The 13,470-nt window shown below is 36.8% G+C and overlaps 1 protein-coding gene across 1 annotated transcript; it reads left to right on the top strand.

The window, feature by feature from the left end:
- Positions 1-4,292: 4,292 nt before the first annotated feature.
- Positions 4,293-5,255, top strand: LOC109271331 (olfactory receptor 10A5). Its single transcript, XM_019456659.2, has one exon. It carries the CDS (start codon positions 4,302-4,304, stop codon positions 5,253-5,255), a length of 954 nt encoding a protein of 317 aa, XP_019312204.2. The 5' UTR covers positions 4,293-4,301.
- The last annotated feature ends 8,215 nt before the right edge of the window (positions 5,256-13,470 follow it).

Raw genomic sequence — 13,470 nt, 5'->3', positions numbered from 1 at the left:
CCCTTTTTCTACCACTTAAAGGTGATTATTGCTAAAATTTTTCACATTCTCTTAGTCTATTTTTTTCTGCGCACATATTTATGAAATTGGAATCTTACATATGTACATGTGTATTCTTGGGGTTTTTTCTCATTTAGTATTATATGATAGGTACTATCATATATACTATCATATGAATAGCAGTTAATGTCCTTCAAAAATAATCACATGTTATTTTAAGCGTTTGAGTCATAGTTGACCCAGACATTATGGATTACTGTTTTTTTCCAATTTTGATACTATAATGATACAAAACAGAATACATTTATATGTGAACTCATTATCTATGGCTCTGATTATTGGCCTACATTAGAAACCCTGAGGAAATTCTTGAAGCAAAATCTATGAAACTTTAAGGGACTTCATACACATTTTGTAAACTGCTTTTCAGAAAAATTATATTGACTTATAGTCAAAATCTGTACCATCCCTCTCACTAGCACTGAGCATTATGACTATTTTCACTTTTCTAAGTGTGATGAGAAAAATTGAATTTCTGTGTTATTTACTGATATGTTTAATTTTTGTTTATTTTTACTACCAGGAAAATTGAATAATTTTATATGCTTATTCCTTATTGGCATTTTTGGCAAATCAAAACTTTGTGGCCTCTAGTTTTTGTGGGCAGAAATAACGGTTTTCCTTAATGATGTGTATGACCTCTTTATGAGTCATTTGATGCTTTTAATTATTTGTTGAATAACTACAAATACTATTCCATTTGTATTTAATTTTTTTAAGAGTTGTTTTGAGTTACCAGGGCACCCAGCTGGCTCAGTTGGGAAAGCATGCAACTTTTGATCTTGGGGTCATGAGTTTGAGCCCCATGTTGGGCATAGAGTTTACTTAAAAAAAAAAAACAAAAGAAACCTAAAGAGAGAGTTGTTTTTAGTTACAAAAGTATTGTATTCTTAATAATATGTGTTTATCTCAATATAAATAATTATTCATCATTAAGATGAATAATGTAGAGTATACGAAACATAAAGAAGAAATTTAAGACACTTATATTAACAACCCGAAGATTTTGACATTTAAGTGAATACAACTACAATTTTTCTATGTATGGATATTTACATTAGTTACATTAGTTTCAGGTGTACAGCTTGGTGATTTCACAAGTTTATAAATTATGCTATGTTCATCACAAATGTAGCTACCATCTGTCCCATTACATCACTGTTACAGTATCATTAGCTGCATTCCTCATGCTCTGCTCTTTATTCCCATGACTTACTCACTCCATAACTGGAGGCGTCTATCTCTCTCTTCCCTTCACCCATTTTGCCCAACTCCTCTTCCCCACCTCCTCTGAAACCATCAGTTTTTTCCCTATATTTATAGTTCTGATTCTGCTTCATATTTATTCATTTTTTAAGATTCCATTTATGAGTGGAATCATATGGCATTTGTCTTTCTCAGTCTGACTAAAAATTTTGTTTTAAATGTTTATTTTTGAGGAGAGAGAGAGTGCAAGAAGGGTAGGGGGCAGAAAGAAGGAGAGAGAGAATCCCAAGCAGGCTCCATGTAGGACTCAATCTCATGGACTGTGAGATCATGACCTGAGCCAAAATTAAGAGTTGGACACCTAACAAACTGAGCCACCTAGGTGCTCCTAAAAATCTTGTTTTTAATTTCCATCTACTTGCCAGTAACTTCTTATATTTTATCTATGTTTTATAGCCATTTATCCTTCGCCTACATTTTTTTCTCAATATTTAAAAAAAATTTTTATTGTCATAAGAACACTTAAGATGAGATATATTTCTTTAATTTTTTATTATGCAATACAGTATTGTTGGCTATAAGCACAACATTGTACAGCAGATGTCTAGAACCATCTCTCTAATATTATAGTCTGAAGCTCAGAACTGGCTATTGTTTATATAAATATTCAGATTGCATTGAGAAAGTATTCTTCTATTTATGAGTTAGTAAAATTTGCTAGATTGCACTTTTTTTCCCTTAAGAGGTAAATGTTGAATTCATCAAGCATTTTTGGGATCTACTGAGATTAACATATTTTTCTCAATTGAATTTTTGATGGGATTAATTATGTTTGATTATTTTAAAATTGCAAACCATATTTGCATTTTGCATTTCTAGAATAAATCCTACTGGCATTACAGATAATTTTAGATTAACAAAGGTCTCAGTTTACTTGATATTTTTGCACTGGTATTACCAAATAAGATTGATCTTCGGACTTTTTGGTGTATTATATTTTCAACTTCTGAAAACAGGTATATGTAATTGTCATAATGTTAATTGGGAAACACTGCATCTTTTTCTTTGTTCTGAATCACAAGATTTATCTCTTCTTGAAGGACTGAATTACATCCATTAAACTATCCCAGCTCATGGCCTTTTTGGTAAATTTTGATAAAATTACTCTAACCCACTCATATTTTATCATTAAAAGTTTTTAATCTTTATTTACTTTTTTTGAGAGAGAGACAGAGTGCGTGTTGGGGAAGGGCAGAGAGAGAGGGAGAGAGAGAGAATCCTAAGCAGGTTTCATGCTGTTAGTGCACAGCCTGACACAGGGCTTGATCTCACAAAATTGCAAGACCATGACCTGAGCCAAAATTGAGATGCTCAATTAACTGAGCCACCCAGGAATCCCTTGTCATTTTTTAAATCAAAGTGAACCTTACCTATTAGTAGAAAACCATCAATTTCATTTTAAAATTATACCTTAATATAATTTTATTCTCTTATAATTTAAAATTTTTTATTCTACTTCTAAGGTTATTTTCCATTTCTTATTCCTACTATTGCATATTTTTGTTTTCTCTATTTCTTTATTAGATTTTCCAGCAATTTATCTCCATTTTTAACTTTTCAAAGGATAAACTTAGATATAATTTACCAATTTTACAATGTTTAAATTAATTTCTGCTTTTAATTTTATTTCCTCCTTTCTGTGTCTATTTTGCTTTCTAGATGATTTGAAAACCAAGTTGATTTATTTTAATTATTTTTATGGTATAATAATAAGTCTTAATTCTCCCCTACAAAATTTTTTTAACCTGAATGTACTGTGTCTTGTCATGTTTCTTGTCAGCAGAAATACGTTGTTCTTCCAAATTCCTTTATTTCTGGCTTTATTGAGATATAATTGATATTTAACATTGTGTAAGGTATACAGTATGATGATTTGATGCATGAATGTATTGTGAAATGGTTACCACATTATGGTTAGTTCACATATCCAAAACCTCACATAATTACCTTGTGTGTATGTATGCATTTAAAAACATTTAAAATCTGGGTCACTTGGGTGGCTCAGTCAGTTAAGCGTCCAACTTTGCCTCAGGTCATGATCTCATGGCTTGTGGGTTCCAGCCCCGTGTCAGGCTCTGCGCTGTCAGCTCAGAGCTTGGAGCCTGCTTCGGATTCTTTGTCTCCCTCTTTCTCTGCTCCTCTCCTGCTCGCACTTTGTCTGTCTGACTGTCTCTCAATAATAAATAAACATTAAAAATTTTTAAAAATCTGCTCTTGCAAGTATTGTATATAGTACAATATTGTTAACTATAGTCACCACCACCACTGTACATTATATCCCCTTATTTATCCTATAACTGGAAATTTGTACCCTTTAACCAATATCCCTCCATCTGTTTCTACGAGTTTGGTTCTTTTAGATTCCACACATAAGTGAGATCATACGTTATTTGTCTTTCCCTGTCTGACTTATTTTATTTAGCATAATGCCCTCAAGTTTCATCCATGCTGTTTGTTGCAAATGGCAGGTTGTTTTTTTAATGACTGAATAATATTCCTGTGTGTGTGTGTGTGTGCATGTGTGTGTGTATGCATGTGTGTGTGACATTTTCTTTATCCTTTCATCCACTGACGGACATTTAGATTGTTTCCATGTCTTAGGTATGGTGACTAATGTCACAATAAACATGGGAGAGCAAATATCTCTTAACACCATCTCAAAGGTATTAAGTGTGTAACAGTAAATGGGTATGGGTAAATACGATATGATTTGTTTTAGAAAATATGGTAAAAAAGCAGAAAATACATCATAAAAGAGTAACAATAGGAAATGATGAACTCTTTCCAGAGCTCAGGCTCCATTCTTCCTTGTGTTTATTCTTAGACAGCTCAAGGCCCTTTCTTTTCCAACTGAGATACCGACCCAGCCTCTTTTCCTGACACTAAAAAGGAGTCTGATAAACAAACCAAGATTCTGATTCCTCCAATCAAGAATCTCTCTCCATGACTGAAGCTGGAGATTCATTTCTGTATTGATGGCTGAAGGAAACTGGACAAGGGTTGGGGAGTTTATCCTCATGAGCTTCTCTTCCCTGCCTACTGAAATACAGTCACTACTCTTCCTGATATTTCTAATCATCTACCTGGTCACACTATTGGGAAACAGCCTCATCATTCTTGTTACCTTGACTGACCCCATGCTGCACAGCCCCATGTACTTCTTTCTCAGGAACTTGTCCCTCTTGGAGATTGGCTTCAACCTAGTCATCGTGCCCAAGATGCTGGGGACCCTGCTTGCCTGGGACACAACCATCTCCTTCCTTGGCTGTGCCATGCAGATGTATTTCTCCTTCTTCTTTGGAGTTGCTGAATGCGTCCTCCTGGCCACCATGGCGTATGACCGCTATGTAGCCATCTGCAATCCCTTGCACTACCCAGTCATCATGAACCAGAGGACACGTGCCAAATTGGCTGTTGCATCCTGGTTTCCAGGCTTTCCCGTAGCTACTGTGCAGACCACTTGGCTCTTCAGCTTTCCATTCTGTGGCACCAACAAGGTGAAACACTTCTTCTGTGACAGCCCACCTGTGCTGAGACTGGTATGTGCAGACACAGCAATGTTTGAGATCTATGCGATTGTTGGAACTGTGCTGGTCGTCATGATACCCTGCTTGCTGATCCTGTGTTCCTACATTCGCATTGCTGCTGCCATCCTTAAGATTCCATCAGCTAAAGGGAAGCATAAAGCCTTCTCTACCTGCTCCTCCCACCTCCTTGTTGTCTCCCTTTTCTATGTGTCATTAAGCCTCACCTACTTCCGGCCTAAATCCAATAATTCACCTGAGAGCAAAAAGCTGCTGTCATTGTCCTACACTGTTGTGACTCCCATGTTGAACCCCATCATCTATAGCCTGAGAAATAATGAGGTGAAGAATGCCCTTGGCCGGACCTTCCACAAGGCTTTCGGCCTTAGAATTTGCATCCCATAGACATTAAGAAATGAGAGTAAAGTGTACTCAATGTGGAGCAATCAGTTTCATATTTGGGATTCCTCTGCCTCCCTTGCCATCTCTGTTGGGATGAAACCCAGCTGCTGAAATGACTATTGGGAAGCTCAGAAGAGGGAAAAGAGCAGAGAAGTAGGTTGGCCCTGTTTCTACCTCCTGGAAAACTCCTCTGTTCATTGTAGGTTTACGTTATTTTTCTTATTGGTACAGCGGCACTTTGACACTTCTATGACTAACCTATTCCTGGTATTGACTTTGTTAATGTGTGCCAATGTGACAAACATGGGAGACAATATGAAACTGCTTGTAGTATGAACTTGGGAGACACAAAGTCATCTTGGCACTTTATCTTGTTTTGGACAAGTCTAACTTCATTCCATTGGAAAAAAGCCTATAATCCAGGTTTATATAATTTATTCATTTCATTTTGTATGCTTCTGAGGCAGTACTGGCTCTTAAGTTAGTTGGTGTTTCATGTGGATAGAGGAAGTGGAACAGTACTCTCCATGCATATTCCTTTATAATCCCACGGGCCTTACTCAATTCATTCCTCAGGCTATTTTTCCCAGGTAATATTACATTACAAAAAATGATACTCAATATTACCAACTCATCATCAGCAAACGTTTTCCTTGTTTGGCTAACAAATAAGCCTTTGGAAACTTAAATTACTTTCAGCCTCATTGTCATTTTATATTTTTATGAAGAAATTCTACTTTAGATACTCCATTTACAGTTTTCAGATCTGTCTGTTACTTTCTGTGAGTTGTAAATAATTTCAATAAATATTTAATCTAGAGATTCTTTCTGTCAGTGGGTAATAATTTCAATAAGTATTTAATCTAGAGATGTCTATGTATACTGTATTCTTTAACATAGAGTATCATTACATAATAAACACAATGATTTATCATCCAATTTGATAACAGAATAATCTGATCCCACCATGCTTTTTTAAAGGTTTTGTTTTAATTCCAGTTAGTTAACATATAGTGTTATATTAGTTTCAGGTGTACAATATTCAACAATTCCATGCATCACCCAGTGCTCATCATAAAAAGTGCACTTCCTAATCTCCATCACCTATTTTACCCATCCTCCTGACTCCCTCCCTCTGTTAATCATCAATGTGTTCTCTATAACTAAAAGTCTGTTTCTTAGTTTGTCTCTCTCTCTCTCCCATTTCCTCTTTGCTATTTTTTATTTGCTTGTTTCTTAAACTCCACATATGAGTGAAATCATATGGTATTTGTCTTTCTGACTGACTTATTTCACTTACCATTATTCTCTCTAGCTCTATCATGTCATTGCAAATGGCAAGATTTCATTATTTTTTATGGCTGAGTAATATCCCATTGTATATATGTACCACATCTTCTTTATCCATTCATCTATGAGTCAACACTCAGGCTGCTTCCATAGTTTGGCTATTGTAAATAATGCAGCTATACACAGGGAGGGTGCATGTATCCCTTTGAATTAGCATTTTTGTATTCTTTAAGTGCCAGTAACACTCTACTGTACTTTAAAATGTGGCATTTGAAGTTTAGTTCCTTTTCTCATTTTGACATCATGGGCTTGCACTGATAATAATATAAGTAAATAAAGTATTGAAGTATAGAGACACCTGTGGCACTCAAAATGCTGTCAAGTAATAACTGCATCACTGTATAATTTTTAACTTATTAATACTTACTTTTTGCAAGAGTCATTTACTCTTAGCAGCAGACCAGGCCATGTTCACACTCTTATAATTTGACAAGAGCTACAACAAGACTGACTAATTAAATTGTAACCATTTCTCTCCTATGTTCACCTGCCCTGATTCCTGGAAAATTTTTTTTCATTTTCATTGAGATATAATTGGCACATAGTATTATGGAAGTTTCAGATGTACAACATAATGACTTTACATATGTATCTTTGCAAAATAATTACCAAAGTTCAGTTACCATCCATCACCTCACGTAGTTAAATATTTTTTTCTTGTGCATCACTGTGGTTTTTAACACCCTAAATAGGGGGCATCTGGATGGTTCAGTTGGTTAAGTGTCTGACTCTTGATTTTGGCAAAGGTCATGATGTCATGGTTCATGAGATTGAGTCCCACACCTGGCTCCATGTTGTAATGGAGACTGCTTGGGATTCTTTCTCTCCCTCTCTCTCTGCCTCTCCGTTGCTCACTCATGCTCTCTGCCTTTCTCAAAATAAATAAATAAACTTAAAAAAATTTAATACCCCTAGCTGCAGATGAAGGTACCACTAATGTATATGAGTTCTACATAGCTGCTCAGCTATACTGTTGTAGGATGAAAACAGCCATAATATATAAATGAACAAGCATGGCTGCGTTTCAATAAAACATTTCTGGATACTAGAATTTGATTTTCATATACTGTTCGTACATCAAGGAATATTCTTCTTCTGATTTTTTCTAGCCATTTAAAAATGTAAAAACCATTCTTAACTCATGAACTATATATAATAAAGACCAGTGGACGGTGGGATTTGCCTGTAGGCTATAGTTTGCTAACATCTGGGTAAAAGCATGAACTCTGAAGTTAAAATGCCTAGGTTTTATCCTGGTTCTGCCACTTGACAGCTTGGTGATATAGGACAAGTTATTTTGCACCCCTCTTCTTCAGTTTCCTCTTCTGTAAAGTGAAGATAATAATAACACCTATTTCTTCCCCTTTTTCATCATGGTTGAGAGGATTAAATGAGTTAATATATGTGAATCATTAAGGAACAATGTTGGACACATAGTAGTTTGTATAGAAATGTTAGCCATTATAAAGATCTGATTATTGGGTGGGGGAAGTGATGATGATAGTGAGAATAATAGAAATTATGACATGGGAGGGAAAACTGGAGGGAGATGAAGGGGAGGAGTTGGTAGGAGTCAAATCTTGAAAGGCCTTCCATGCCAAAGAGCTTGAACACTATTTTGTGCACAAGAGAGGTCAGTTGAATGGTTTTCAGCATAAGGACAAAATCAAGTCTGTATTTTAGAAATATTACTTGGCAGTGATGAGAAAAGTGGGTGGTAAAGGGACACAACCTATAAGATAGACACCAGTCAAAAGACCTTTGTAATTGGGCAGTTAAAAGATTATAAGACCAAAATTCAGTGCAAGGAAAACCACTTCTTAATCTCAGAATTTGAAGTCCTCCATCAAAATGGGTCAGCAGAGCAGGCATTCAGCAGAGCTGACAGATCAGAGTAAATTCATTCCTGGTCTGGACTGCATCTACTCCTGTAAGCATGCAGGCCAGCAGGGATTTGAGCTTCAAAGCTGGCCTGCTTTCCAAGATGAGTTCGTTAGGAGGTGTGGCTGTGCAGCCTGAGTTCATTAGCCCTCTCCCCAGATCTGATCCTACCTATTCACATAAGCTTTCCCTCTGGCCCCTGGGACAGACCAGTGGGTGCCTCAGTCAACTGCTCCCTAAACAGCAGTGTGCCTCATTAACAACTTTTTAATGAGGTCACAGGCTATGACTGCTCATTAATAGGCTGGTTAGCCTACAACCCCAGAGTGGAGGAGTCTGAGGATAGAAGCCAGTGAGAACAGAGCTCAGCCTGCATTAGAGCTGCCTCAGAGCAGAGACTCCTAGGCTTTCACTCTCAGGCCTCCAGGGTCTTGGAGCTCTCCGAGACTGATTCTGCAGCTAGAAGTCAGGAGGGGCCAAGGCCTGAGAGGGGAGGAATTACAACAGAGTCCAGTGATCGCAGACTTGGGCCAGAGATTCTTGAGGAAATCAAATGCTTTTCAGGTTCTCTTTGATGCTTGCGTAAATGGAATATTGCCCTAGGAATTTTTGTTGTCTTGCTTTCCATAACCACGAATTTCCATGCTATTCTCCACACACACGTCCAAGTGCAGATTCTTTTGTATTATTTCTCAAGTCCTTTTGAACTATACTTGTCCTGGGAGTTCAGAGGTTGGCCCTCTTCTTCCGTCTTCCTTGTGTACTATCTCAGAGATCCCATCCATTGCCAGGGTTTCAACAAATCCTGTGGAGATGAAGCCTCCTTGTGGAGATTAAATTTGGGTATTGGCTTCTATCTCCCACCAGGATTATTCCTAGAGCCTCCTAGCTGATCTCCCAGCCTCCAGTGATACTGCAGACTTACATATGCACCTCATTCTAATCCATCCTCCTTACCGTCTCGTCTCTAGAGTTCTTTCTAAGTGTGCTTGTGAAAATCTGTCATTTTCGTGCTTAAAATCCTTACAATCCACCCTCATCTTCAAAATAAAATGAATGTTCTTCTATAATATGAGCCCCTTTATACATCAGCTCTGGCTTTATTTTTCCAATTTCAGTTATTACCATACTTCAACCATATCGTTGAATGAATAGTCAACTCTTGCCCTCCTGAACTATTTTCTTTCCCCGTACACCATGCATTTCCACTTTCTCTAAAGTTAGTCTTTTTTATTCCCCTCAACAATTAGCATTTTGAAAAACCTGGGTTCAAATTTTGTGTCTGCTGTTTACCAGCTATGTATGTTTATGCAAATTATTCTCTATCTCTAGCCCTCAGTTTCTTTGTCTTTGAATGAGGTGATAATACCCACCTCATGGAATTGATAAGATGAAAATTTGAACAATGAAAACTGCCATGAAAGTGTTAAAACTAATCATGCTCTGGCAACAGAGGCACCAAGCAAATAGCCACTTCCACTTGTAAAACTTTGTGAGTCTATTCTTTATTATTTCTTGCAGTTTGAAGTAAGATTGTCAGTTATGCAGCATTCTCAATTAGTTTGCTACTAATTGTAACACAGGGAAATCATTAGGTTCTCTCCATTTCCCAGAGAGCGGGGTAAAGAAAGGAATTAGCATGTAATAACTGTCAAATATGAGTTACCTATTTATAAATTAAGTATCATTTACTCTTCACAGGTATTATCAGGATGTACAGACTAGAACAACAACAACAAAAAACCAATAAGTGTCAGAGCTTATGTTTGAATCCAGGTCTACCTGAACCCAAAATGTCATGTTCTTGTCAGTATAGCATGTGCCTTCTCCAAAATATAAAGGCAGAAACTATAAAAAAGTTAGGAGGAAAAGCTCTCTGTCTCTCAAAAATAAATAAATACTAAAAAAAAATTTTTTTAAAGTAGACAAGTACACAAAAAGTTGTAGAACAAAAAGTGCCGTACAAAGTGCTGCACTATGTCATAATTCTGCACTTTGATAAACACTGTCATGGAAATATTCAACCCGTCTCCTAATCCTGATCATTCTTTCCTGGCAAAATTCTTACTTAAACCTTGGCTCAACTGCTATGTTCATTGTCCCTGTCATTACATACCACAAGCCAGGCTCTTATTTCTAAACTATTATTATAAGAGCCTCCTCACTGATCTCATTGCTTCCATGCTCCCTTCCCAATCCTCCTTAACCTCACTGCTAAGTACAGGATTTACAGGGATGAGCAAGACAGTCTTTGCCCTTGGGGTCATTATAGTCCAATGGACAGGAGAGATATATTTTTTAATGTTTTTACTTATTTTTGAGACAGAGACAGAGCATGAGCAGGGGAGGGGCAGAGAGAGGGAGACACAGAATCTTAAACAGGCTCCAGGCTTTGAGCTGTCAGCACAGAGCCCGACGCGAGCCTCGAACTCATGGACTGTGAGATCATGACCTGAGCTGAAGTCGGATGCCCAACTGACTGAGCCACCCAGGCACCCCTGGACAGGAGAGATATTAAACAAAGAACTGTGCAAATAAATATGTAATTACAAGTTGATATCATTGCTATGAAGGAAAAGAACCTAGTGCTCTGAGAAAGAATAAAAGGAAGGAGTCTTAATTTGCATTTGGACTAGAGAAGACCTCATCAAGGAAGTGACATGTTTTCTAAAGTTTTTATTTTAATTCCAGACAGTTAACATGTAGTGTAATATTACATTCTGGTGTACAATATAGTAATTTGACACTTCCATACAACACCCAGTGCTCATCACAAGTGCACTCCTTAATCCTCATCACCTATTTAACCCATCTCCCCTCCACCTCCCCCTGGTAGCCGTCAATATGTTCTCTATAGTTAAGAGTCTGCTTCTTGGTTGGCCTCTCCCTTTTTTTCCCCTTTGCTCATTTATCTCTTAAATTCCACATATGAATGAAATCGTGCTCTTTGGCTTTCTCTGACAGACCTATTCTGCTTAGAATCATACTCTCTAGCTCAATCCATGTCATTGCAAATAGCAAGATTTCATTCTTTTTTATAGCTGAGTATTTTTCCATTGTATGTATATAAATGTACATATGTATATATGTATATATGCATATTATATATATATATATATATATATATATATATATATATATTTCCCTCATATCTAGGATAAGGGTTTGCTTTAGGGCGAGGATAAGGATTGGGGTTAAGATTAGTGCCAGTATGAGGGTATGGACCTATTATCCTGCAGCTTAGAGACATCTCCAGAGGGATAAATTTAAGGCGAGGTTATGGTTAGGATGAAGGATTAGGGTTAAGGGTTAGTGGTTAGCTGTTAGTGGTTAGTGGTTAGTGGATTAGGTTTTTGATTAGAAGAATACTCTCTACCTCCATCCATGTTGTTGCACATGGCAAGATTTCCTTCTTCTCGAGGAAGTGATATTTAAAGTGGTATCAGAAGAGTGTGTAGGAGTTAGCCAATTAAAAATAAAGAGGAATAATATACAAATCAAAAGGATTTGTATATACAAAGATCTAAGTCAGTAACTGCAGAAATGGTGTTGGTAGCAGTATTAGTAGTAATGTTAGTCATCATGTAGTTAACTGGCATACTCCTTCCCTTCTTTGATGGCAACCTTCAAGGCCCAGGTCAAATAGCATCTTAATGGAACATTGCCATATACGACATTTGTCATGGCTTAGCATGTTTTCTACACTTTATCTCATTTTCTTCTCACAACAGGTACTGGGCATCTCATGCATATGAAAATGACACGCAGAATAATTTTTTCCAGGTCACAAGGTTAGGAAGCAGTGAAAGAAACCAGAATGTTAGTTTTGTTTAGATATTTGTTTCAAATATCTCTTTTCTATTAAAAAAAAAACCCAAATACTTTCACGTGATAAAAATTCAAGCAGATTCCTTCCTTTTGGAGGTGGAGATAAATTTCTCTTCCTTGTATGTGGGTTGGACTTAGCAACCCACATTGAAGGAATAGAATGTGGAAAGGGGATAGTGAAAAGTCATGTTTATATCCTGTACATCCTGATATGATGTGATGAGAAAGGCACTTCACTCTCTGGTATTATTTCCGCCTCTCCAAACCAAACGAAACGAAACCAAAAAACCCATGTAATCATGAAAACACAAGATCTAAGAGCATCACAGATTAGAGAAAAGTGAGGATATATAACAACTAAATGCAATTCAGTTGCATGGAATGAATCCTGGTAAAGAAGAGAAACATTTGTGGAAAAACTGATCAAATTCAAATAAGGCCTGTAGTCTACTTAATAGTATTGTAGCAATGTTAATTTTTTAAGTTCTGAGCAATGAACCAGGATCATGTAAGATGTTAAAACTAGGGAAACCTGCATGGAGTGTAAAAAGGAATTCTTACTATCTTGGCAACTCTTTTATAAATCTAAAATTATTTCAAAATTAAAAATGTTTTAAGTCAAAAATTCAACCAATATAAAATTATATACAATCAAAAGTAGATATCTGTCTCAATACTGACTTCTGGCACCCTATTTCCCTGCCCAGAGGTAACTCATCAATTTTCTATATATCTTTACAGAAAATTTCTAATAATAAATTTTATTTACATATTTGAGATTTTCTTTTTTTATTCTTTTAGTGTTTATTTTTGAGAGAGAGAGAGAGAGACAGAGCGTGAGTGGGAGAGGGGCAGAGAGAGAGAGAGAGGGAGACACAATCTGAAACAGGCTGCAGGCTCTGAGTTATCAGCACAGAGCCTGATGAGGGACTCAAACTTGGGAACTTGGGAATGGTGAGATTATGACCTGAGCCGAAATAGGACGCTTAACCGACTGAGCCATCCAGGTGCCCGTTGAGATTTTCTTTTATAAAATATATGCAGTTGTACGATATGTATATGATGTTTTTTACATTGTTACTTTAAAAAATTGCAAAACATTGGCAGTCTGGCTGGTTCAGTTGGTGGAGCCTCAACTCTTGATCTTGGAGTTGTGGGT

This window comes from Panthera pardus, unplaced genomic scaffold (assembly GCF_024362965.1).
Source record: "Panthera pardus isolate Hobbes unplaced genomic scaffold, ASM2436296v1 HiC_scaffold_12, whole genome shotgun sequence".
NCBI classification, from domain to species: domain Eukaryota; kingdom Metazoa; phylum Chordata; class Mammalia; order Carnivora; family Felidae; genus Panthera; species Panthera pardus.
The sequence above is the reverse complement of the archived record's forward strand: the minus strand, read 5'-3'. Positions and strand labels throughout refer to the sequence as shown.

Bases quoted from the DNA above. Each gene is read 5' to 3' on its own strand.
- LOC109271331 (XM_019456659.2), top strand. From the start codon at position 4,302: ATGGCTGAAGGAAACTGGACAAGGGTTGGGGAGTTTATCCTCATGAGC.